At 43.9% G+C, this 27512-nt stretch overlaps 1 protein-coding gene across 2 annotated transcripts; it reads left to right on the top strand.

Moving 5' to 3' along the window:
• Positions 1-92: 92 nt before the first annotated feature.
• NDUFAF6 (NADH:ubiquinone oxidoreductase complex assembly factor 6) lies at positions 93-26955 on the top strand (the record flags this gene model as incomplete). Of its 2 annotated transcripts, none has more annotated exons than XM_081013882.1 (9): positions 93-301; positions 3389-3488; positions 3924-4046; positions 8971-9027; positions 10480-10582; positions 12522-12655; positions 21279-21380; positions 26051-26107; positions 26811-26955. In XM_081013882.1, 9 exons carry the CDS (start codon positions 93-95, stop codon positions 26937-26939), a joined length of 1014 nt encoding a protein of 337 aa, XP_080870008.1. In that variant the 3' UTR covers positions 26940-26955. The 2 variants fall into 2 exon arrangements, with proteins under 2 accessions (XP_080870008.1, XP_080870009.1); XM_081013883.1 differs by having other exon boundaries at positions 273-301; positions 3389-3492.
• Between the last annotated feature and the right edge of the window lie 557 nt (positions 26956-27512).

Genomic DNA, 27512 nt, shown 5'->3' with positions numbered 1-27512 from the left:
AGCTGCCCAGCGGAGCATCGGATTGGTCGGCGCGAGAAGAAGGCCCTGGAGAATCCCGTTCTGATTGACAGGCGGGGCGGGGCTTCAGCAGAATGGCGGCGGCCGTGGCTGCAGTGGCAGCGGCGGCTCTGGGCCGAGGGCTGCGCCCGTCTCCCTCAGCCTGGCAGCTCCGAGGTCCGCTCGCAGGCCGCAGCCGGCTGCTCTGCCCCGCCGCCTGCGGAGGGGGCGCGCCGGCTGTGGCCGCTGCCTCTCACCAGTCGGGGGCAGGGGAAGGCGAGCGCTACTGCATGGAGCTGCTGCGGTGAGTCGCTGCAAAGAGCTTTTCCCCGCTCAGATTCCTGCTACTCGCGGCTCGGATTTTTCGTTTCGGTTTATTTTTGAAACGCTGCGATGATATGTTGGTGCATGTGTGCTGTTGGTGCATATGATATGTGCCGCGCATTCGGCGCTGCTCGGTGGCCCCTTGAAGGTTTTTGATCGTGTGAAAAGAGGGAGACCCGTGTACATTCCCTCCTTTGGGGTCACCTCTAGTGGAGCACATGGTGTCTCCCCCTCCAACCCACCCCAATTTTATCCAGCCTGGTGCCTTCCAGGTGTGCTGGCTGGGCCTGGTGGGAGTTAATATTTATTTTTCATTTTTTCTCTCCCAGGAGCAAAAGGTGGGTGAACATGGTTCTGTCCGCTTCTCCTTTAATCTTCACAACGAGTCTGAGAGCCAGTGACAGGCTCAAGGTCATCCAGTCAGCTTCATGGCAGAGGGGGGATTTGAACCCTGGGCTTCCCCGGGTCGTAGTCTGACACTCTAACCATTAGGCCACACTGGCTGGCTGCCCAAGCTGTGGATTACTGCAATGAATACACTTTATGCAGGCCTCCTTTTTAAAAGCAGTCCAGAAGCTGTAGCTGGTACAGAATGCTGTCTCTGCCCATGCAGTGTGTTGGACAGCAAGATGGGGGATCTCATGTTATGCTCACCTTTGAAAGCAATGTGCTGGCTGCTAGTGAGCTGCTGGGCCTAGTTCAGGCTCAACATCTGGAGGGCACCAGGTTGGCAATGGCTGCCTTGCAACAACTTTGTGAGTTGGGTTAGCGTGGCAGCTGACTGGCCTTAGCTCCATGGCTAAGTGGAGATCTGAAACTGGGTTTCCCCCGTACTTGTGTGACACCATAATCCTTACTCCAGAAGTCATTTAATAAAGTTTGTTGCTCTGTGAAAAGCCTTGTCAGAAGTTCTTTGCTCTCTGGTGGATCCTGCATCTGAACTAACCTACCAGACAGTGAGATTGATAGAGAAGGGGAGTATCTCAGTGGTAGAGCCATCTGCCTTGCATGCAGAAGGTCCCGAATTCAATCTTCAGCGTCTCCAGGTAGGGCTGCAAGACCCTGGCATGAAATCCTAACTCAGAAAGAAACAGCTTCCTATGTTCTTATGAACAAAGGCAGGCACAGCTTTTCTCTAGAATCAAAGTTTTCAAAACACGTACAGCAGAATGAGATTGCAAAATGCTGGCTTGAGGCTGGCTGATTTAGGGTGAAGCAAGTTGCTACTTACGTAATTGATTGTTATAGTAGTTTTACTCCCTGGGGGAGGTGTTTGTGGAATTTTCCAGCTTGGCTGCCAAAATTACTTGGGCAGCCTTGGATTATTCACCTTGACTTTGGGGTCTAGTGGCCGTGAGCCATTTTGCTGTTTGGTCTCATGTTGCAAAAGGCAGGAGGCTTCAGTGCTGAAGTGGCAGAATGAACTGCCATCACTCCATACTGCAGGTAGAGGAATTGTATATGACAGGCATGTCCAACTCCCAAGAGACTGTGATCTACTCCCAGTATAAAAAACTGGCAGTGATCTACCCATTGTCATTGGAGGGAGGAGGAGCGTGCGTGGGGTGGGTGGATTAACCAGAATTGCTTTTTTTAGGAGGGGAAGTGTCCAGAGTTATTGAGCTTTGGGGGGGGGGGAGAGGATTGCACAGAGTTTTTTTTAGCTCCCCCCCCCCATAACTTTTTGTGCACGATAAGGATCCTGTGATATACCGATAGATCACAATCTGCCGGTTGGACATCCCTGGTATATGATCGCTGCTGCTGCTTTTTAGTGATGCTCTATAACAGGGACGCGGGTGGCGCTGTGGGTAAAACCTCACTGCCTAGGACTTGCCAATCGTATGGTCGGCGGTTCGAATCCCCGCGGCGGGGTGAACTCCCGTCTTTCGGTCCCAGCTCCTGCCCACCTAGCAGTTCGAAAGCACCCTTAAGTGCAAGAAGATAAATAGGTACCGCTTTATAGCGGGAAGGTAAACGGCGTTTCCGTGTGCGGCGCTGGTGCTGGCTCGCCAGAGCAGCTTCGTCACGTTGGCCACGTGACCTGGAAGTGTCTCCGGACAGCGCTGGCCCCCAGCCTCTTAAGTGAGATGGGCGCGTAACCCTAGAGTCGGACATGACTGGCCCGTACGGGCAGGGGTACCTTTACCTTTACCTATAACTAGAAAACCAGTATTGCTAGTTCAGAGGTGCATGATACGCTTTCAAGTGATTCCCCAAACCATGATGGAAATAATTATGGAGTGAGAGGAAAATGCCCAATCCTGTCACACCGCTGATTTTTTATAGTATTGGGAACCCCTGACGTTGCATAGCACTGCAGCCCAGAGTTAAGCATTGGTAGTGTAAAAGTCTACTATGAGTGTGCACTGCTCCTTTTGTAGAGCACAAGAGGTTCCTGCCCTATGGAACTTCTTTCAGTCTGAAAACTGATACAGGGGAGACAGAAAAGGGAGAAGAAAGCAGAGGTAACTGGGAGAAGAATATGTTTTTTCAATGCTGAAAGAGCAGGAGCAAAGGTTTTCGGCAGCATTATATTGGGATAGGACAGTATAGAGATACTGTAAGAACAAAGAGTTTCTTCTGGCCCCTGGACTGAACAGGAAGCCAGTCTAGGGATTGAAAGAGGAGCATATGCTTTTCGTGCAGAAGCTCCCAGGTCCAATTCCTAGCATCTCCAGGTAGGGTTGAAAGAGACTCCTTGAAACTGTGGAATGCTGCTGCCGGTCAGTGTAGACAATAATAAGTTAAATGGACCAATAGTCTCCTTTGGTATAAGACCACTTCCTGTATTCCCAAGGGTTGACCAAATGGTAGTGTTCTAGGCAGGAGCGGTTGGATGGGGAATATAACTGCAAACATCTCCATGGGTTCTAAGTTTAAACCACAAATTCTCCCACAGGGGGTTTGTTTGCTAATGTATGTGTGGGTGGTCTTGACAGGAAGAGTGCTTGAAATTGCATCATGCATTCCCTGAACTGGGGACAGTTTGTATTTCCTTCACTTTTGTTTAAATGAGCTTGTGACAGAACATAACGCTTGTATCTATTTTTGTTTTCCTCTCTAGGAAACGTGACTATGAAGGGTTCCTCTGTTCGTTACTGTTGCCTGCGGAGTGCCGTCGCTCTGCTTTTGCTCTGAGGGCCTTCAATGTAGAACTAGCCCAGGCAGGTATTAAATGATACATTAGTAAAATGTTCAATCCTTTTTTTAAAAAAGTGACATTTAAATTTGCCTTTTTTCCAGTTCCATGTTACACTGATCTGTTCAGTGAACTTTCCATAATGTACCCCACATCTCTTTGAGTGGCTGCAGCAAGGGTGGCCTACATGATGTTGTGGACCACAATTCCCATTGGCCATTCTGGCTGCGCGTCGGAGTTCACAACATCTGGACAGCACCATGTTGACTGTCCCTTTGTAATGTCTAAAATCTTTGTTTTGTGCAGTACTGATAGCCAGCTTGATTGTGCGGTGAATAAATGTAGCAGGTGGCACTCAAGGAATTGGGTATATGCAAAGAAAGAAATGTTGGCTTGATTATTTTAAGATCAATAAATTGCAGCATTATTCACTACCAACATAACGTTGCTGCTGTTCCAGATTAAAGAATCCGTAACTCAGAAGACAATTGGCTTGATGAGAATACAGTTTTGGAGGCAGGCTGTGGAAGACATGTATCATGACAACCCACCACAACAACCAGTTGCCGTAGAGCTGTGGAAGGTAAGAAGTATATATTTGTACTACAATTCACGTGTGTTCGCCATTCTTTTCATCTCTCGGGACATGCTGTTGGCAAACCAGCCATTTTTGATGCACTTGGTCTAAGCTTGAATTCAAGGTGATTCAGATGTTTAAAAGAGGAAATACAAGCACAGCTGCTGTTTGCCTCTGAGTGGGAATTTTGGTATTTCCTTGCATTAGAAAGTCATGGGAAGATTAGGCCAGGCATTATAACTGACCTGTCAAGCTCAGCATTCTTCAGTCAGATGCCTGCTTTATTTCAAGCATCTAAATCAAGGGCAGTGAACCACTGGCCCACAAGCTATATCCAGGCCCACCAAGCCAATGGTGCCATTGGGAGCACTGAATGAACCTCACCCATACCTTCCGTCATGGACAGCCCTGAGAAACAGCAAGGAATCATTTGCCGCAGGTTGGGATGCAAGTTCTTCTTTCTGGGGCCCTTCAATCTGCTCTCGATGGCAGCAGGTAGAGGAGAGGTGCTTTGTTCAGGGCCGGAAATGGTAAATCGGGTCAGAGGCTGGTGGGTAATTCCATGGGGCTTAGCAGGATGGTTTAAAACCTTTCCACCCAGCCCAGGGCTGTGATGTGAAGTAAAATGCTACTACTACCACCACCGCCCCACCATTCCTCTGCTGATCAGTGAATGCTCTATTTGGTGTGTGTCTGCTTTGATGTGTGCTTGCATGTGTGAGAGTGTGGTGTGGCCACACTCGCTGCTAGCATCTGCCCCAGAGGGGTTGCAATGGGACAATGATGTTATCAGGCCGAAAAAAGTTAGATACCCCAATTTAGGAAATCTGCAGAGTGCTTCATCTGGTTTAAGCAAAGTAGATTAAAAGTTAAGCAGCTCTCCACAAAATCACCTGCTGATCTGGAGGGTAAATAGCCAAGGAGACAATGGGAATGCATTGCTGTGCTCCGTTCTGTTATGAATCAACTCAGGTAGGCACACTTCTGCTGATCTCTAGGTGCTCGCAAATCCACTCATCAGTGGTGACTGTCACTGGTGAGCAGAATGCGCTTCCCGAAGGCTGGCTTAGTTTTACCCCCAACGTGATTCCCAGAAATTTCAGAGGAACAGTAAAAAAACTGCCTTCTGCCAAGCCAGACCATTGTAACACCATAGCGGCAGCAATTCATGAAGGTCTTCAAACAGAAATCTTTCCCAGTCCTACCTGGGGCTACCAGGAATTGAACTTGGGCCCTGATCCCTGTGGTTTGCCATAGAGCTATGGCTTTTGCAACCAAATTACAAAACACAGATGTGAATGTATTCCATTGAAATCAATGTGACCTCCACCTGGTGCATTTCAGGAGTAGATTAAGGCTGTATTTCTAAGCATTCCTTATTGACAGTCACCCAGTTGTTGTTTTAAAAAAAAGATGAAATTTGCTTCCTAGTAAATTATTTCAGATGTCAATATACAGTGTTTTAAATCCAATGTTGTGCTAGAAAGCAATTAATATAAAAGCTGGCCACATTGCTTTTTAAATGTATGTAATGGAATAATAGAAGAATAATCAAATCTGTAAGAGTGATCAAATCTTCAGTGCAGAATGCTTTTATTGGCTAGATATTGAAGTTTCCATACTATTTTGCGGGTAAAGGCAGATGTGGTGTGAAAAAAGATGTTGTATTGTGACCCTCAACTACAAGGTGAGCTTGGCTCCACAACTGAAATGGCATATATATACCAGCAAATCAGGCATTAATCTTGGGTTTCACACAATGCTCTCCCCACTAGGCTTCTGGCAGACTTCCTCTCTTTTAGTGTGAATGCTTATCTGTCTGTCCATTAAACTTGATTTTATTTTTAAGTACACCATTTTGTTTAAAGGCACCATTTTGTTTAAAGGGGTGCAAAGGGCCAGTTGTTCATATGAGGAGGGTTTGGCCAATCAGCAGAGTACTCTTGAAAAGTATAAAAGGGTTTCTTCCCTGATTCCCAGCAGAGGTTGACCCTGGAGAGGAATGTGGATTAATTTTCAGAGAAGGCATTTCCAGTGCAACCACTCCCCCCCAACCTCTTATTTATCTATTTATTAAATTTATATACTGCCTGTCATCAAAAGATCTCAGGGCGGTTTGCAAGATAAAAACAAGGTAAAAGCACAAATAAATAGTCAAAACAGAAGCAACAAAGGCCTTGTTGAAGAGGGACCCCCCCTCCCCAATTAAACCCCTTCCCTTTCTCCAAAGATCTCCAGTACATAAGTATCCCTCTCCTTTTATGCACACAAGAACCATATGAGGTAGTAGATTGGGCTGAGATGCACAAACTTATGGAATACGCAGAAATGGCGAAACTGACTGGAAGATTAAGAAATCAAGATAACAAACTTTTTATAAAAGACTGGAAATGGTTTATTGAATATTTACAGATAATTTTTCAAACAGAAAAAACACTGGCAGGATTACTGTTATAACCTGCAGTTACATAAGAGTATATATTTAAAGAAGATAAAATGAGTAAGAAAAGTTAATTTGGATATGCAGAAGATATTAAAAAATAAATTTAAGGAACCGCAGAAATAGGGGGAAGGAAGGCAAGTTTTAAAATGTCAAAATGATTGTAAAATCAGTGAAATGTATATATCTGAAAAATATAATGTTTTGGGTTGTTTTTTTTTGAAAAAAATAGATTAGGCTGAGAGACGGTGAGTGGCCCAAGGTCATGGCTGAGTAGGGACTCAAACCTGGATCTTTCTTGTTCTAATCCAACACTCTAACCACTATACCAGGCTGCTGCATGTGCCACCCCGCCGTGTATTAGTGTACCCGTTTCAACAGATGGCAGAATGCTTATTGTTCTCTCCAGTCCTTGGTGTCTCCCTCCAGGAAAGGACGTGAATAATTGTGCCAAGTTCCTTTTCAATGGCTTCCTCGTGAGCTTGGCTCTTGTTCCCTGTTTCCCTTTCCAAGTCCAGTACAGCTTGTTTACTATCCTTTTTTTTTTTTTTTTTTTTTTTTGCTATGGACTTGTCCAGACTTGTTTTTCTGAGTGCCCCTTATAGATGAGTCATAACTTTATTCTTTTGTGAGTCAGAGAGGGAAGGGAGTCTCTCAGAAGAGTGGTGTTATTTAAGCAATTAACATTTCTTCTGCTGCTGCACAGATTGCACACCATATTTTTGCTACTCGGCACGTGTTATTGATAAGAATTTTATTGTTTAGTCAAAGTATTTACTGTGCAGTGGGGCCAATTCTTCCTCCAAGCTGGTTGGCGTACCAGACTTCATACACTTCTAAATTGGGTGTAATTTGTGTTTTTTCTGGCACATACATGATTTTTTAAAAATAAAAAATAAAAATAACCTATCTGCTTGCCAGTCTTTATGTGTCATTCCCAGCATTTATTTTCAAGATTTATACTTTGCCTTTTGATCAAATCATCTCCAAGGCATCTTAAAGCAGATTATAATAATACAACACACAGCAAATTAACTTGCCTTCTGGTGATGGGGTTGTAAAGAGAAAAGTCGAAGGGACAGGATACCCTTTCTGCAACTCCCTGGGGTTCCTGATTTTCATATGCAGCTTGCAGTGAGCCCGAGATAAATGGTTTCTCTCCCTACCCCCAAGTCTGTTTTTTATTTATAAAAGTATCTACCTCCCTCCTTTGCTGGGCATCGCTCATCCAAGGTCGCTTACAATATTAACTACAGAATAAAATAACATCCGTGATACCCAGCTAAGCAGTTCTGCTAGTGCAAGCAGTTTTCACTACACAGCAGAACTTCCTTTCCCAGCACACCCCCTGAATATGTTCTGGGAGTTCGTCTAACCCTCCGGAGCAGATTTAGGGGATGCCACCCCATAAAACTACATGGGACGCGGGTGGCGCTGTGGTCTAAACCACTGAGCCTAGGGCTTGCCGATCAGAAGGTCGGTGGTTCGAATCCCCTCGGTGGGGCGAGCTCCTGTTGCTCTGTCCTAGCTCCTGCCAACCTAGCAGTTCAAAAGCACGTCAAAGTGCAAGTAGATAAATAGGTACCGCTCCAGCGAGAAGGTAAACGGCGTTTCCGTGTGCCGCTCTGGTTTTTCCAGAAGCGGCTTAGTCATGCTGGCCACATGAGCTGGAAAAACTATCTGCGGACAAACGTCAGCTCCCTCGGCCAGTAAAGTGAGATGAGTATCGCAACCCCAGAGTCGTCCGCGACTGGACTTAACTGTCAAGGGTCCTTTACCTTTAACCCCATAAAATTAAGCTCCAATGGCCGCAGCGTAAACAATGATTTTAAAACATCTTATAATATATGCCAGTTAAAAGAAATAGAAACAACATAACATGACAGCAGTATCATGTTAGAGTCTATCTTCCTTCACAGAGGTGAACATGGATGCTCATAGCATGTGTCTCTTTAATGTCTTAGTTGGCATTCACCAGCAGTTTGTGGTGCAATAATCAATACTTCTGATATTTATCTCTTATTGCCATAATTGATAGTTCACTCAGCTGCTATCACTGATGAGCAAGAGAGTTGTCTCAGCCCATGCTTTCACTCTCCATTCTTTCTCTAAATTAGCTTGGATGTTAATGTTAAAATCCCAACTTAAACTACGCATCTGGCAGAAAACCTGATGAGTTCAAGATGCCTCTCTGGAGTAAATAGGATTATGGGGGAAGGTTTGGCTTTTTCCTCTTTTTTTAAAGAAACAGTCTTTTATTTAGTGGCTGATTTATATGATATGATGACGGAAAGGGAACTTTATATAAATCAGTAGTAGCTTTAAGACACATGAGAACAAAACAACATGGAAATAAAATATGACCTTCTAATAAAAGCTGGTATTGTCAATATTGCTCTTCCCCCATGTGCTCTCTGTTCTGACCTAACTATATTCTGGTTTGGCTTTTCCTTGTTCTCAAATGATTACATTGTGTTCCATCATTTCCAGGCAATCAAGAGGCAAAAGTTAACCAAAAGGTGGCTTATGAAGATTATTGATGAAAGGGTAAGGTTTGTCCCCGTTTAAAATATTCATCCATGTGAGCTTTTCTTCTACTTGATTCTCTGCCCAGAAAGCCTGTGGGAAACAAAATACCCACCTCCATATAGGAATAAAGTTTTCATACAGGATCTTTCATTATATTATGAGCATATTTACACTTGAGTTACAGTCATTGCGTTGTATCCAGCTCCTCTTTTCCACTTGTGCAATGGAACATCCCTTCCCCACACCTCACACCCTCCAAATTTGCTCTGGAACTGTGGTTCCCAATGTGGGGCACACGCCCCCAGGGGGGCAATTTGATTTTTAAGGGGGGCCATTTGGAAGCTTGTTTAGACCAAGTTAATGGCCTTTTAGGCTTCCTCCATGTGAATAGGAGTTCACTTTTTGAATAGTAAGAATTATATGTCACAGGGGGAAGGGGGACACCAGGATTTTAGAGATGCTTTGTTTAGTCGTGTCCGGCTCTTCGTGACGCCATGGACCAGAGCACGCCAGGCACTTCTGTCTTCCATTGCCTCCCGCAGTTTGGTCAAACTCATGCTGGTAGCTTCAAGAACACTGTCCAACCATCTCATCCTCTGTCGTCCCCTTCTCCTTGTGCCCTCTATCTTTCCCAGCATCAGGGTCTTTTCCAGGGAGTCTTCTCTTCTCATGAGGTGGCCAAAGTATTGGAGCCTCAGCTTCATGATCTGTCCTTCCAATGAGCACTCAGGGCTGATTTCCTTAAGAATGGATAGGTTTGATCTTCTTGCAGTCCATGAGACACTCAAGAGTCTCCTCCAGCACCATAATTCAAAAGCATCAATTCTTTGGCGATCAGCCTTCTTTATGGTCCAGCTCTCACTTCCATACATCAATACTGGGAAAACCATAGCTTTCACTATACGGACCTTTGTTGGCAAGGTGATGTCTCTGCTTTTTAAGATGCTTAGGTGGCCAAAAAAAGGTTGGGAACCACTGCTCTAGAGGGTTGGGAGACCCACTGGAGCAGGTTTTGGTGGTGCATTGGGACAGGAAGGAGAAGTCCTGTCGTGCAATTGGAACTCTCTTAGGCAACATTGGATACAACCCATTATTCCCCCCCCCCAGGGGATCCCTAAACTGCAGTGAGCGCTATTGTTAGTTTCAAATTAAGCCAGCCTCAAACCATGGCTGTGTTCATACATAACGACAAGCCAAACGCCTTGGCATATTGTGATGTTTATTGGGAATGAGCAGTATGCTGGTGCACACTGCCTGTTTGCTCCTGTTCTGCTTCTCTCCTGTAACAAACAGGATAAAACGAACCAGGAAGCCTTGATTTCCCATTTTGTCTGAAGCAGGGATTGTGCTTTGTTGCTCTCTAATCACTATTTTTCCGTAATGAGAGTTTGCTTTGATACCAGCAATTCATTCAACCAACTTAGCCCCAAGTTAGGAAACAGGTTTTGCTTTCTGTGTTCAAACTCCTAGGAAAAGAATATGGATGATAGAGCCTATCGGGATATCAGTGAGCTTGAAGCATATGCTGAAAATACCCAAAGCGCTATCCTTTATCTGACGTTGGAAATGCTTGGTAAGCGCCTCTTTAGTTATCATGTCTGCCTGCCTTTTATCAATGGGTGCAGAATCCTGGGGACTGTAGCTTACAAGTCCCAGCACCCTAACAAATACAGTTCCCAGCATTCTCTGGGGCAAACCATGTGCTTTAGATATATGGTGTGGATATAAGGCTTGTGAGGCATTTCAGCATTGTTTGAAAAAATGGCTTATATATAGACTTGGCATTGACGCTTGCAGTTTCACACAGCACTATAATCACAACAGTTGCAGTTAGCACGAGAGAAATATGGTACAGCGAATTCAGCCTCTGCTTTTGGAGCCACCTCGCTCATAATTTTTCAGTTGTCTCGTAGGCACTCATATTTCTCATTGCTTACACAGAGAACCTAATTCCTGCTGTTTTGCATAGAATAAATGCAGCAAAGGAAGGGGTTGAGCTCTTGGTTTCTGAGTCTACCATTGTCCTAGGCATTGCCCAGTACAGTGGTAAATCAAGCATTGGGATAAAACGTTTTGTCTTTACTGTCAGGTCTTAAGGACAGTCTTTGGAGACTAGCCCTAGTATTTACTATCAATACAAAATGAGATTCTTTGTGTTGAAAATATTCTAATATTAATGCTGAAATGAGACTTGCCCATCCGGCTAGTATTGTCTATTCCAGGGTTTCCCCAATTTGAGTCTCCAGCTGTTGTTGAACTATAACTCCCATCATCCCATGCCAGCTGGACCAGTGGTCAAGGATGATGGGAGGTGCTCCAACAACAGCTGGAGACCCAAGTTTCTATTCTGATGGGCAGCAGCTGTCCAGGGCCTTGGGCAAAGGCCTCTCCCATCATCTGCCATCTGATCTTTTTAGTCTGAGCTACCAGAAATTAATCCTGGGACCACCTGCATACAAAGCATGTGATCTGTCCCCAAGCCATGCTACTTTGCCAGCAGTGGGATTGCATGCCACCTTGGTAAACACAATTTTCCAAACCTGTGTTTGCTTAGATCTTACAAACACGGGACAGGGTGCATCCTTTGTATAGCAGAATTGCTGGGTGAGGGAACAGCTGAACATTGCTCCCTGCTGAACTTCCTTACAAGTGATCCTCACTTCCCACTAAGCAAACGTAGAGTAGGGAAACTTTGTGTTTGCCCTATAACGTGCAGTTCTGTCCTCGGACAGCTACTGTTTTAACGTTGCTTGTGGCTTGAGTTGTGCTTTGCAGCTAATCATATGTACTTGGAAGTACCGTATTTTTCGCCCTATAGGACGCACCGTCCCATAAGGCACACCTAGTTTTTTGGGGAGGAAATAAAGGGAAAAAAATTATTTCCCCCCCAGGCGCGGGGCTGGGGTGGGGGAAGCCCGAGCTTCCCCCGACCCCAGCCCCCAAACAGGCAGCTCTCTGCAAGCCATGGGAGCCCAGCGCTGGCTCCCACTGCTTGCGGAGAGGTCCGCGAAGCCTGGACGCGCTGAGCTCAGCGCGCGCAGGCTTCAGCATGCAGGCAACTCTTTGCAAGCAGCGGGAGCCCAGCACTGGGCTCCCGCTGCTTGCGGAGAGGTGCGCGAAGCCTGGAGAGCGAGAGGGGTCGGTGCGCACCGACCCCTCTCGCTCTCCAGGCTTCAGCGAAAGCCTGCATTCGCCCCATAGGATGCACACACATTTCCCCTTCATTTTTGGAGGGGAAAAAGTGCGTCCTATCGGGCGAAAAATACGGTAAGTCCCAACTGGGTGAGGTGGAACATAGAACCACAGAATTGTAGAGTTTTAAGGGATCCCGGGGGTCATCTGGTCCAACCGCCTGCAATGCAGCAATCTCAACCTGTGGTCTCCCATCCTGGTTGAAACCATATTGGACCCTGCTTAGCTTTGCAGATGGGCTGAACGTGCATGCCTTCCAGTAACTCTGCTCAGGATTTCATTCACGGGGTGGTTTTTATCTTCTGTTTCTGCAAGGACAGGTGTGAAGGACCTCCATGCAGACCACGCTGCCAGTCACATCGGCAAAGCGCAAGGCATTGTAACCTGCTTAAGAGCCACTCCCTTCCATGCTAGCAGGGGGAAGGTGTTTCTGCCCATGGACATATGTATGCTGGTAAGGTGATACAGCTGGGATCCAAACTCATAGCAGTAATCACAACTGCATTTTTTTCCTCCAGACTCTTAACAGCAGGGCTTGTTGAATTTTTCAACTGTCACATTCCAGCAATGAGAGGTGCTAAAAAGTTTGTAACATCACTTGGAAATCCAAAATATATTTTGGTTGCATTGATATAATTTAGTTTTGCTTGGTAAATAAAATGCACATAAAATTGCATTAAAATCATTAAAAATGATTGCCAAGTACTTGCAGTTATAAAAATAATAAAAAAAAAAATTATTTATACCCCGCCCTCCCCGGCCAAGACCGGGCTCAGGGAGGCTAACATCAGGTATAAAAACAATTGATTAAAATGCAACTTAAAAATAGGATTAAAATAATAATAATAATAATAATAATAATAATAATAATATTAATAATAATAATAATATTATTATTATTATTATTATTAATAATAATAATAATAATAATAATAAATTTTATTTATACCCCGCCCTCCCCAGCCGAAGCTGGGCTCAGGGCGGCTAACAACAATCAAAATAATCCAACATTCTAAAAACCTTTCATTATAAAAATTAATTAAAATCAAATTGATGGCAACCATTAAGCAAAATTCTGTGCAGATTGCCAGAGGAGGGCGTCAGGCTGCGCCCTGACCAAAGGCCTGGTGGAACAGCTCTCTGTCTTACAGGCCCTGCGGAAAGATGTCAGGTCGCGCAGGGCCCTAGTCTCTTGTGACAGAGCGTTCCACCAGATTGGAGCCGTGGCCGAGAAAGCCCTGGCTCTAGTTGAGGCCAGCCTAACCTCTCTGTGGCCTGGGATCTTCAGGATGTTTTTATTTGCAGACCGTAAGTTCTTCTGTGGGACATACCAGGAGAGGCGGTCCCGTAGGTACGAGGGTCCTAGGCCGTATAGGGCTTTAAAGGTTAAAACCAGCACCTTAAACTTGATCCTGTACTCCACCGGGAGCCAGTGCAGCTGGTATAGTACCGGATGAATGTGATCTCGCAGCGAAGACCCCATAAGGAGTCTTGCCGCGGCATTCTGTTTTTTTTTTATAAGATATTTATTAAGGTTTTCAAAATATTACAATATAGAAAAAGAAAAAAGAAAAATGCAAAAATAAAAATAGTTAAAAACACTTCATTCTTTCCATTACTTATCTTTCATTTGCTTATATCCCGGACCTCCTCACGCCTCCCTTTTTTGTATTCCAGTTCAATTTGTTAGTTCAGCAAATCCCTCCCCTCTTTGTATATCCTAGTCGTTAATCGTAAAGTATTATAATTTTAAATTTTTACCTATTTTTATTAATAATCCATTTTTTCATATTCCCTTATAACATTTCAGCTAAAGACCACTTAGTTTCAATCCAACATCATTCTAACATTCATTAATTTTGCAATATTTCTGTAAATAATCTTTAAACTTTTCCCAATCTTCTTCCATCAACTCTTCTCCCTGGTCTCGGATTCTGCCAGTCATTTCCGCCAGTTCCATATAGTCCATCACCTTCATCTGCCATTCTTCCAAGTGGGTAGATCTTGTGTCTTCCAATACTTTGCAGTGAGTATTCTTGCTGCTGTTGTGGCATACATAAAAAAAGTTCTATCCTTCTTTGGCACCAACTGGCCGACTATGCCTAGAAGAAAGGCCTCTGGTTTCTTCAAAAAGGTATATTTAAATACCTTTTTCAGTTCATTATAGATCATCTCCCAGAAAGCCTTAATCCTTGGGCACGTCCACCAAAGGTGAAAGAATGTACCTTCGTTTTCTTTACATTTCCAACATTTATTATCGGGCAAATGATAATTTTTTGCAAGCTTGACTGGTGTCATGTACCACCTGTATATCATTTTCATAATATTCTCTCTTAGGGCATTACATGCCGTAAATTTCATACCTGTGGTCCACAACTGTTCCCAGTCAGCAAACATAATATTATGTCAAACATCTTGTGCCCACTTAATCATAGCAGATTTCACCGTTTCATCCTGAGTATTCCATTTCAACAGCAGGTTATACATCTTTGACAAAATCTTAGTTTTGGGTTCTAACAGTTCTGTTTCTAGTTTTGATTTTTCCACCTGGAAGCCAATTTTCTTATCCAAATTGTATGCCTCCATTATCTGATAGTAATGAAGCCAGTCTCGCACTTTATCTTTTAATTTCTCAAAGCTCTGCAATTTCAATTTGTCTCCTTCTTGTTCCAAGATTTCCCAATATTTCGGCCATTTCTTGCCGCGGCATTCTGCACCCGCTGGAGTTTCTGGGTCAGTCTCAAGGGCAGCCCCACGTAGAGCGAGTTACAATAATCCAGTCTGGAGGCGTGGATCACAGTGGCTAGGTCAGGGCGAGAGAGATAAGGAGCCAACTGCTTAGCTTGGCGGAGATGAAAAAATGCCGCCTTTGTTATAGCTGTAATCTGTGCCTCCATAGAGAGGGAGGTATCGAAGATTACACCCAAACTCTTAACGGACGATGCTGGCACTAATTGCACCCCCGCCAGAGATGGGAGTTGCCCCCTCAATCCCATATCGCCTCGTCCAACTTATAATACAACTTAAAATGCAGCCTCATTTCAGTGGAAGTATAGATTAATATTATTTTTTGTTTCTATATTATACATATTTTATATTACCTGACACTTTCAGAAGATAAAATTAAAATTCTTTGGCTTTCCGAGAGCAGTTTATTTGCTTATTAATCAAACATAGACTTAGCACACTAAAAGTTGTCCAGTCACAAAGATAATAGAAGATTTGAATTCCCTACACCCAAAAGCATATTTTTAAGACCCCTCACTGAAGAAATTTGCAAAAATTAAGTTTCCCCCTTAAGATGACATGTGCTACTGTAACAGCATCTGTATTTGATCAGGGCATTGATGTAAAATTTGATGGCTTATTAGCATGCATTTCCATTGTCATACACTCCAGTATTGCTCCTTTCTTGAAAGGGCTTCACTCAGTCACGTGGCTCATTCTGATAATGAGCCTGAAATAACTGAAAGGCTTTTTACCTAATCTTTGGAACAAAGTGCTTCTTGATGTTACGTTGCTGATTCCTGTGGAGTGCAATGTTTACCTGTTGAGGGGGAAGAAAATCTGTGTGGAATAGGTAGTACTCCCTCCGGAAATAGGAAGCTGCTTTATACTGAGTCAGGCCAATGGTCCATCTAGTTTGATATTGCCTATACTGACTGGCAGCGACTCTCCAGAGTTATGGACAGGGGTCTCCCCAAGCCCTACCTAGGCCAGAGGCTGAAATGGATCCTTCCACATGGGAATCAAATACTCTACTCCTAAGCTATAACCTGTTCCCATAATTGAACCTCTCTACCAACATAGGGACGCGGGTGGCGCTGTGGGTAAAACCTCAGTGCCTAGGAATTGCCGATCGTATGGTCGGCGGTTCGAATCCCCGCGGCGGGGTGAGCTCCCGTCGTTCAGTCAGTGTCTTCGGACAGTGCTGGCTCCTGGCCTCTTAAACGAGATGAGCATGTAACCCTAGAGTCGGACACGACTGGCCAGTACGGGCAGGGGTTCTTTTACCTTTACTTTACCAACATACCTGCGACATGGGTGGCACTGTGGGTTAAACCAGAGAGCCTAGGACTTGCCAATCAGAAGGTCGGCAGTTTGAATCCCCGCGATGGGGTGAGCTCCCGTTGCTTGATCCCTGCTCCTGCCAACATAGCAGATCGAAAGCACGTCAGAGTGCAAGTAGATAAATAGGTACCGCTCTGGCGGGAAGATAAACGGCGTTTCCGTGCGCTGCTCTGGTTCGCCAGAAGCAGCTTAGTCATGCTGGCCACATGACCCAGAAGCTGTACGCCAGCTCCCTCGGCCAATAAAGCGAGATGAGCACCGCAACCCCAGAGTCAGCCATGACTGGACCTAATGGTCAGGGGTCCCTTTACCTTTACCTTTACCAACGTACCTACTCTTGAGGAGCTTACAACCTAAAATTTGAGACAGGAAAACTACAGAGGAAGGGAAAGCAGGAGGAAACAGGGTGGCAAGATGTGACAGTTTCACTTAAACATGTGGTTTGGCTTTGTCACAGCCTAGTAAAATGGTATGTACTGTGGCACCATTCACAAAAACTACCTTGGAGATATTGACATTTTCAAAAGTGGGGGGTCTGTGGCTTGGCCTTTGGAAAACAGGGAGTCCACAGCAATGGGGAACCACTGACCTAGTACAATAAAGAGCCCACAGTTGCCTGCAGTTTCCACCCCCTAGTTTTCTAAAAGGCCATGGAGGAAGGGGAGCTGCTGTCTCTGCAGTCCAGCCAGGAATGTGGCCTCTTAGTAGGCTAGTTTTCAAAGCTACTTGTACCCAAAGGGCTGGTGGAAGAGAGATGGATCACGCACCCTACCCTGCCAGTTTCCATGCTGGCTATGCAGGAAGGATAGAATGGTCTGTCCCTTCTCTGTCAACCCACTCACTTGCCTGAATGGAATTCCTTAGTTTCCTGCAGCAGCCAGGTGCGCTTTGTTAAATACACAACTGGCCTCCGTCACAGTGTGACCTTGGGTAACAGGAAGCCTCTGTTGTAACTTACACTCGAGGGTGGGGAAGTTTGGCTTGGTTTTTTTTTTTTTTTATAAGATATTTATTGAGATTTTCAAAATGTTACAAAATAAAAATAAAGAAAGAAGAAAATACAAAATAAAAATGGTTAACAAAGTAAACAAAGAGAGAAACAAACCACTTCCAACAATACGAATACAAATTCAAAATAAGAAAAAAAAAACCTGAAAAAAACAAAAATACACGACAAACATTTAAAAACATTTCAAAACAAATTCATTATTCTCAGATCCTCAACTGTCATTACCTTCTTTCTTTGACCTCCTCCTCCTCCCTTTCTTTGTATCCTAGTTATTAATTATCCCAGCAAATCCTTTCCATATTTCATAATATTCTGTTGTTACATTACCTTAAACTGTTTTAATCTTATCTTTTTATAAAAAAAAAACCTTGAAACTTAAAGCTTAAGTCTTATCCTTACCAACTTCTCATAACCATAATATTCTTTCATAATTCTTTAAGCATCTTTACTAAAGCCGAGTAGTTTCATTCCAACATTTTTTTAACATTCATCAATTTTATAAAACAGTCCTAATAGTAAAAAAGAAAAGAAAAAAAGAAATACAAACAGATCCAATCTTCATCCAGCGTCCCTTCCTCCTGGTCCCGGGTTTTGTCAGTCCTTATTATCCCATCGATCTAGCGCATTAACCTGGCAACCTTATATCCGAGGCCCTCAAGTCTCTTCCATGTCCCTTCCGCAGCTCTTCTTCATATTTGTAACTGTATTTTCCCTTGTCTCCTGCTCGTGGTAACTCCAGCTTGGCAATATTTTTGACCCTTCTCGACAGATCAGCCCCTTTTCCATATTCAACACTAAATTCCATGTGATGTTTAAAAACATGTTTCAAAAACCCTCCAAAATTAAGAGCCCCCACAATCCCAAACATCTCATGGCCCATTGCCAGATTTGAAAAGTCCAAACATCCCAGCATAGGGGGGTCAATCCAGCCCCCCATTTCCAAGCCAAACAAAACTTTTTCTTTCCAAATCTGGCTTTTTCCAAGTTCATTTGTCAAATCCAAAAACTCATATTCCTGTTGGGCCTGTTCTGTCAGGACGCACTCCTGATTTAATTCCTGGGTGGGCTCCACATATTTTCCCACTGTCTGTTCAAAATTTCCCACTGCCTGTTCAAAATTTCTAGTCGAAGTCGCCATCAAATTCATCTTCTCATGTAACTGTTCCAGTAGGGCATTTGTTTTATATAAAGCACACAACAGAGCTTCTGTCCTGCAAGGTCAAATGTCTATTCCCACGATTGTAATCTGTAATAGCTGCCAGCTCCCTGGAATTAGTTACAGTTTCACAGTCTCCCTCTAGGGGGAAAACTTCTATTTGTTCTTGCAACAAAGTTTTCCTTTTTGAGATATTTTGTCAATATTTGTTCCTTTAAAATGCGAAAGGAAACAGTGGATTCACTATGTTTCTCTTCTTTAGCTATCTGTCAAAAACGTTTGTCTCTGGTCAATGAGCTTCAAACGTCAGTCCTGACACCCCGCTCCAGGGTCAGGACGGTGGAAAGTTACTTTACTTTAAACTCACTTTAAACAGTCCGAAAAAGATCCCCCTTCTTCTCCTGCTGTCGAAGGGGGGTTCCACAATTTTAAATGATGAAATCCAATCCTTTAAAGGCGATTTTCTAGGCTCTAGTTTACGTTGTCTTTGCTTTATTCTGTCTACAAAAGAACGGAAGGCTGACTTCCTGTTTAGACCTTCCCGTTCAGTACCAAATTGAAAATAATTTTTTAAATCCAATTCCTTTCTGCTCGCAAGTCCTTATTTAAGGTCCAGTTGTTCAAAGTTTAAGTACTCACGGGTGCTTATTTTAGAGTCCAAATTGTCCCAGGAAAAAGGCAGCGCTCTCCGGCAACGGCTATGCGGCTTCGCTCCACGGAAATAGCAGTTGACTCACAGCACCGCGCCACTTCCCCCTCTTCACTTCGGAGCCCGTTAATGGGTTCCTTTGCGAATTGGGGGGGCGCTAATGGTGCCCGCCAAGTCCCATGGTCACAGGCTTCATCCGCCTGTGATTTTTAAAAGGGTCCCCGCTTCGCCGTAGCGGAGAAGACCCGTTTCACGCGGAGCTAGTCCCTCCAGTTCAGAGGGAGTCCGCCATTGCCGATGGCGCCACCCCGGAAGTCTTGTGCATCGGGAAGTTTGGCTTGTTTCTTGGAGTGACTGGCACACGTTTATTATTAATAATAATTCAATTTATATCCCACCCTTCTTCCCAAACAGCCCAAACACACCACTGAAACAGTACCATTAAAAACGTTCCAAGAACAGTTTTAAAACAATCACATTCTCTCAGCCAGCGGCTGTCGGGAACCGTGCCTTTCAGCCATCAGATACCTGAGTAAATGAATATGTTTTTAAATTCCCCCTGAAAGTCAATAATGGGTAAGACAGATGGGCCTCACCAGGGTAAGGCAATGCCGCAAGTGAGGAACCACTGCAGTGGTACCTTGGGTTACAGATGCTTCAGGTTACAGACTCTGCTAACCCAGAAATAGTACCTCGGGTTAAGAACTTTGCTTCAGGATGAGAACAGAAATCGCACAGCAGCGGTGCAGTGGCAGCAGGAGGCCCCCATTAGCTAAAGTGGTACCTCGGGTTAAGAACAGTTTCAGGTTAAGAACGGACCTCCGGAACGAATTAAGTTCTTAACCTGAGGTACCACTGTACTGAGGAATTCCTGTCATGGGACAACACCAGCAGGGCAACCCCAGAAGGCCTCACCTGTTGATCCAAGATGGTTAATACTGGGGAAGGCACTCTCTTAGATACTCTGTTCCCAAGCTGTTTAGGGCGTTATATGTTAGTGCTAATGCTTTGAATTGGGCCCACTAGGCCAGGGATGTCCAACCAGTCAACCACAATTGACTGGTTGATCCCCGGAAGGTTTGAGTCGATCGCGGGCTCTTTTTCCTTTGCGGGGGGAAAAGAGGATCCGGCCCTGCCCTCTCACCCCGTCTTTGATTCACACATGATCTCTAGAACGGAAGACAGAGTTTTTGCTGGGAGGCTGTTTGTTTCCTGATCGATATTTTGGTGAGCGACTTTTCCCTTTCCCCCCTAAATAAAGCTCAACATTTTAGACCTGCCCCTCTAAAAAAAGGTCAACAACTTTGACCTGAACCCCCCAAAAAGGGGCAGATCACTGTCAGGTTTTTTTCTTTTCTTTTTTTAAATGATATTTATTAAGAATTTTAGAATTACAGAAAAAACAAAAAAGAAAAGGAAAAAGAAAAAACAGAAAAAAACAAACCAGTCAAACAATACAAATTGATAAAAATCAAAATCAAAAAATAAGAACAAAGCACGTAACACAAGACAATCAAAAAGCAAAAATAAGCCACAAACATTTAAAAACAAATCCAATATTCTCAAATCCTTAACTGTCATTACCTTCTTTCTTTGACCTCCTCACTCCTCCCTTTTTTTGTATCCTAGTTGTTAATTGTCACAGCAAATCCTTTCCATTTTTCATAATATTCTGTCATTACATCACCTTAATCTATTTTAACCTTATCTTACTATAAAAGACCCTAAAACTTTAAACTTAGATCTTATTTATACCAATTTCTCATAACCATAACATATTCTTACACACTGTCAGGTTTTTTTCTGTGAGTAGATCGCAGTCTCTTGGGACCTGGACGTCCCTGCACTAGGCCACCCAGCCATCAGGCTGCCCCACTTCCTCTGTCAAATGCCCCCTCTCTTTAAAAAATGGTGGCTGACTAGTGCCTTGAAGCATTAATTTTTCCTTTGCTGTTTTTGCCTGACCAGAAGCAGGTAGAATGATATTTCTGTACAGGGTATGTAAAGCCTGAGGATGTTTCATGAGGGAGGAAGAGTATGGGAACATGTGCTGACATGATACGATTTAAAGTGCCAAATTGAAAATGATAATTGTGCTGCAATTGTGTAGGCAGGCCATTCCTAATTTATTTACCAGAAATGTTTTTAACTTGTGATGTTTTCTCCTCCTCACCCCCTTCCTGGTGTATTAGCATGGTGTTTCGCAAGAGGATTTCATCAGGCGTAATCAGGAGAAGAAAATGAGGGATGTAATATATGACATTGCCAGTCAAGCACACGTACATTTGGAGCACGTGAGTTTCTGCCCTTTTTCCTGATATCTCTGTAAGAATATTATTGTAAACAATGACTGTGCAAAACAATTACTTCCTTTAGACTTTCGTAGCATCCAGCATTTTGATGGTCGACGGTATAGCCTTTGGTTGTTGGTGGCTCCCACCCTGTTTGCCTAGGATGGGACTGAAAAATGAGCTTTGAATGTGATCAGAAGTCTTATATGAATATTTTATGATATTCTATATTTTATGATAGGAAATATTTTCATAAATAAATGTTCATGCTTTAAAAAAAAAAATCCACACACATATAAAAACGCTGTGAAAAACTGCTTTTCTCAGTGAATTTGGCGTAGCTCACTGTCGCCATCTAGGGTCACATTTGTATATTGCACTTTACGGCACATTTAAAACGTTTTATTTGCATCCGTATAGCTGAGTCCCAGTGTTTAAGTGAGCCACTTCCATCTGAAGAAAAAGCAGCCTTTGAGCCCCAATTCAGAGTATTCAAGTAACCTGGGGAAAATAGTCCCCTCTCTGACTGCTATTTGTTCCCAGAGGTGCTGTTTTGCTGGAAACAACCCCTTTAGCGGCAAATAGCAGTTGGGTGGGGGGGGGGTGTCAAGAGATTTTTGATGCATGGCTTTGTTCCAGATCAGGGCCCCTGTGGATGCTTTCCCTTCAAAATTATAAATGCCCAGTATGTTTTTAAAAGCACAAACGACACAGCCTGTAACTTGGCCCCTGCAAAAGTGACATCTGCTCAGATACTTTTCCTAGGCATGCCTCCGAAAACCTGCTTCTGCTAGCAGCTGGTGCTGTCTTGCAGTTCAGCCCAGGTGGTATCCCTGATTAGTGCTGTCACTTTCAGGTTTTGCGAAGCCAATGGAAAGAGGCATGGGCTTTCTCGTGCCCCTCTTGGTGCCTGCGCTGTCATTCACACCCGATATAACGAGTGCAAACTGAGCGAGACAAAACACAGCAAAAGGGAAGGAGCTGTAACTGGCGCGGGCAGCATAGCCCAAACCACAAGGCCCATTTCTTTTTGTTCTGTGGTCTCTGCTTGTCCTGTTTGACAGTAATGCGATGCGCTGTGGACAGGGCCTTTTGTTGAAGAATCAGCTGGCACTTTTGTTGGATGCCCCCGTCTCCACTTGCAAGCTGCTCTGCTGCTGATTCCGCACTTGGACGAAGGCTCCTTTCTCAGCAAGCCATTAAATAAATTGGCATCCTCTCTCGTCCCAGCCCTGTTCCCCACCCACCAACACAGACAAAGGCAATAGCTAGGTATAATCCATAATACATAAAGGATATGTATTGATTCTATTGAGAATGGATGAAAAAAAAAATGATTTACAGTGAGTGAGCTTTGAAGGGTCAGCTCGTGTTTTTGGTAACACAGGCAAGATTGGACTGTATTTTCAGGCAATGTACTGAGCTGTAACCAGAATGAAATTATTGACTGTTGTAAATGCAAATTAAACTAAATTGATGGGTGCCATCAAAGCTCGATGAAAGTTGCTGTTCTAGTGAATCTTCATTTATGGCCAGCAGAGGGCAAAATAAACCTTCTGTCTAAGATGATTCAGAATTTCTTTCAGTTTGATGTCCTCAGAATTGCAGACTTAACCCTGGGAAATGTTGTAACTCCTGCTAGCATCCTGATTTAGTTCTGTGTGTCTCTTGATTGATTAACATCCATCTATGTTTGCAAAGTGAAATAATGTGCTCTCTGCCAGACCTTCAAATTCAATTAACTACCGTACTTTTCTGTGTATAACATGCCCCCGTGTATAAAACACCCCCTATTTCTGGGGACTCAAAATTAAGAAAATTATTGTTGCGCTTTTTTGGGGAGGATTGCCCACAGTTGTTGAGCTTTTCTCAGGGGGAAATGCCAAAAATTGCTCAGCCGCCAGACCGACAATGCTGCTCGCACACATCGATAAAGCAACCTATCCTCTGTCCCAGCGCCGAAAAAAGCAGCAAAAGGCCCACTCATTTGACACAGCAACAGCCAATCAACATCTGCCCTTGCAGCAGCCACCAATAACAATCTCCAACTCACAGCAGCAGCCAATCCCACGGCCCCACAATGCACTTGTATAAGACAACCCCTAATTTTGAACATGATTTTTGATTAAAAAAACATAGTCTTATACACGGAAAAGTATGGTATTAATTTCATTTGATCTCTTTACACTAGTTTTTCCTCCAAAAAAAAGAAGGGGGGGGGAGGCCAAAGCAGTTAACAATACTTTACCCCAAACAAATATAACAATATTGGAAATGGCAACTTGACTAGGGATGCTTGAGCAGTTTGGTTTCTGTGAATTCCTTGGGGCTCGGACGTAGTCTTTTTGATAGTGCTTTATCAATGACAGTAATGACTGACCATCTTTTAGCTGTGACATGCTAAATATTCCTGTTGTTGGAGAACTTGGCCTACAAAGGGATTCTTAGAAACCAAGCAAGTCATTGTTATTTGATATTAAGATTTTGTTTAAGGGATTAGTGGAAACACATATACCGTATTTTTCGCTCTATAAGACGCACCAGACCACAAGACGCACCTAGTTTTTGGAGGAGGAAAACAAGAAAAAAAAATATTCTGAATCCCAGAAGCCAGAACAGCAAGAGGGGTCGCTGCGCAGCGAAAGCAGCAATCCCTCTTACTATTCTGGCTTCTGGGATAGCTGCGCAGCCTGCATTCACTCTATAAGACGCACACACATTTCCCCTTACTTTTTAGGAGGGAAAAAGTGAGGTGTATAGAGCAAAAAATACAGTATATTTAACTGCATTTGCAATCCAAATGACGCTGAAATATTTACTTCAGCCATGCAAATAATCTGTGGAGTCCATTGCTCTGCCAGTTGTTTCCCACTCTTTCTTGTTGTTTGTTGCATATCTTGTTGCCTGTTGCATATCCTTCCTGCCCACACACCACAACCTAGTCATTCATGCTTCTTCAGCTGCCTGGACAGCTGAAATAGTCTTCTTCTGTGTTCCAGCACAGAAATAGCAATTCAGTGCTGTGAAGCCTCTGTATGCTCTCCCGTCCAGCATCCATTGGCGCATGGGAGAGAGCATGCAGTCTTATGGCTGTGCTCTTTTGCCCTGACATTTGGCTGCTACTGTCACTCTTGCAAGATGGGCATTTAAGGAGAAAATACCACGCTCTTTTCAGCTTGGCCTAGTGGGTGTGTTGGAGTTTGGTTACTTACCTGAGCCACTGAGTCAGGGGCAAATGGCACCTCTGTCTTATTGCATTACTTAATGTGCGCGTCTTACACCTGGGTTGCAGCTGATGTGTGAAACATATTCTTGTTTTGGTTGTAAACCTTCAAGGCAACTCCAAATCAAGCAAAAGTGTTTGGTGGTTGGTCCTCAGAGCTTGAGAGTAGTGCAATTCTTGGTCATGTTTTTTTGTGATGACCAATGCATTAATACAATATAAAACTTCCTTTTACATCCAGCAACACAGTTAAGACTGTGAATCAACAACTTTGATCATGCATGGATCAGACATTGGTCTACAGTGGTGCCCCGCAAGACGAATGCCTCGCAAGACGGAAAACCCGCTAGACGAAAGGGTTTTCCGTTTTTGAGTTGCTTCGCAGGACAAATTTCCCTATGGGCTTGCTTCGCAAGACGAAAATGTCTTGCGAGTCTTGAGATTTTTTTCCGTCCCCCCCCCCTTTTTCTAAGCCGCTAAGCCGCTAATAGCCTTTTAGCAGCTAAGCCGCTAAGCCTTTAATAGCCGCTAAACCACTAATAGCACTAATCCGCTAAGCCGCTAATAGGGTTGCTTCGCCAGACGAAAAAACCGCTAGACGAAGACACTTGCGGAACGGATTAATTTCGTCTTGCGAGGCAACACTGTATTTCATTGTTCAAAGCTTGGATTGTCACCACAGCACTAATAGAAATAAACTGATGTTGTTGTTGTTAGATGAGCTGGATGTAGCTCAGAGCATCTGCTTTGCATACAGAAGGTCCCAGGTTCAGTTCCTGGTATTCCCATCTACTGCTGGGAAGGACTCCTGTCTGAAATTTAAAAAAAATATTATTTATATGCTGCCCATCTGACTGGGTTGCCTCAGCCATTCTGGGCAGCTTTCCACAAAAATTAAAAATACATTAAAAACTTCCCTTTACAGGGCTGCCTTCTGATGTCTTCTAAAAGTCATATTGTTGTTTATCTGACATATGATGGGAGTGTGTTCCACAGGGTGGGCGCCACTACTGAGAAGGCCCTCTGCCTGGTTCCCTGTAACCTCACCTCTAGCAGTGAGGGAGCCGTCAGAAGGCCCTCGGAGCTGGACCTCAGTGTCTGGGCTGAAAGCCTGGAGAACTGCTGTCAGTCAGTGTAAACAATACTGAGCCCGATGTTCTAATGGTGTGCGATGACTTCCTGTGTTTCTATAGTGATGGCATAGTCCAGAGAAGAGGGAAAATCTACAGGATCATGTTTCTGGCAGTCAAAAGGTTACAGAGAGTGTAAAGAACACAGTTAGATTTTGCAGGGACTGTGGCATGATTTCCCAGATCTGCTGTTACATTTTGATGTACATGATAAACATTATGCATGGCATGACAGTGCCGAGTTCATGAAAAATTTTGCTGTATGCACAGTATTTTAAATTGCCTCTTGAAATCAACGTGCTTTTTCTGTCTGTATGCAGGCTAGGTCCTTCAGGAAGAATGTTCCTGTTAAAGCATTTCCTGCCTTTCTCTATACCGTAAGTGGGGCTACTGCTTTTTTACCCCCTTGAAAATAACTTGGATCAGCAATATGGATCTCTCCCTGAATACTTCAAGAAAGATTGGGGTGCTGCTTGTAATCTGGGTGGCTCTGCTCCCTCCCAAGTGTGCCCCAGGGCCTTCTTTGAAATTCAGAGCTCCTGTTTCTTAGATGCACATAGGAGTTTGATGTGTTCTGCAGTGCTGCTTCTGATAGCGTCATTCTCTCCATAGCCAGTGTTCGGGCTGTGGGTGCTGTTGGTTTTGTAACAAGAATGGCACCACTTTTGCACAAGAGGGAGGAAACCACAGGCTTTGAGTATCCCAGGGTTTGCAAAAGTACAAAATCTCTTGGGGGTGTGGGGAAGCTAAAGAGGGTGGAATGGAGACAAAAAAAATCCCAATGAAGACTGAGCATACTCAGTGGATGCCCAGCACAACATGGGGGGGGGGGGGTAGGACAGAAAACCAGGAGGGGGTGGGGTGGAAGAAAAGTATTGAATATCTTGATCAGGCACACTCTACATTGACAAAATTTTGTTGCAGGCTTGGCTTTTGACATCTTAACTTTCACCAGTGTGGTATTTTTATTTGGTACTGATCACTATAAATGGATATTTCATCCGTTGCTGCTGTTAATCTCTTGTCCTTTCACTTTAGTAATAATAATAATAATAATAATAATATCCCTTTCTTTTCCAGGCTGCTCTTGAGGATTATTTGAATAAAATACAGAAAGTTGACTTTGATATATTTCATCCAAGTTTGCACAGGAAGAGCACTTTACTACCTTTGCATTTGTATATTAGATCCTGGAAAAAAACATATTAAAGTGTATTCGACATGAGATCCGAGTCTTTCTGGTTATTTTTGGCTGAGTTTTAGCCTCACTCACCTTGCAGGTTGCTCTAAGTGACACACATAACGGTTTTTCACCCTCTTCTCCTTCCCTGCCCACTGTTAACGCTCACAACAACCATGTTAGGAGAGTTAGACTGATCTAGTATCACAGAGTAAACTTATCGGCTAAACCAGGATTTGAACCCAGGTCTCCCCATTGATGTCCACCACTCTTCACTACACCACACTGGCTGGGCTTCTAGGTTAGACTGATCGCTGGCAGGGGAGCCAATTCCTAGGGCTCTTTTTCCTGGCATATGTGCTGCTTATGTTGAACACCCTGGCTAGCTATTTGTTTATTTAAACCGTGTCTTGCCTTTCCTTTTGTGGCTAGCAACAGATAAAAACAAAATCACAAAAAAGACTAAAAACAAGATTTTAAAAAAGAGACAACTTCTGGAGAAGCTGCCAAAACGTTGGGATGTATCACTTATGTGCATTGGACCTGTCCAGAGGTAGCTGCTTTCACAGACAGGGCATTTGGAAGTAATGCAAAACATTCCA

This window comes from Podarcis pityusensis (genome assembly GCF_964106645.2).
Source record: "Podarcis pityusensis genome assembly, chromosome: 7".
Lineage (NCBI taxonomy): Eukaryota > Metazoa > Chordata > Lepidosauria > Squamata > Lacertidae > Podarcis > Podarcis pityusensis.
The sequence above is the reverse complement of the archived record's forward strand: the minus strand, read 5'-3'. Positions and strand labels throughout refer to the sequence as shown.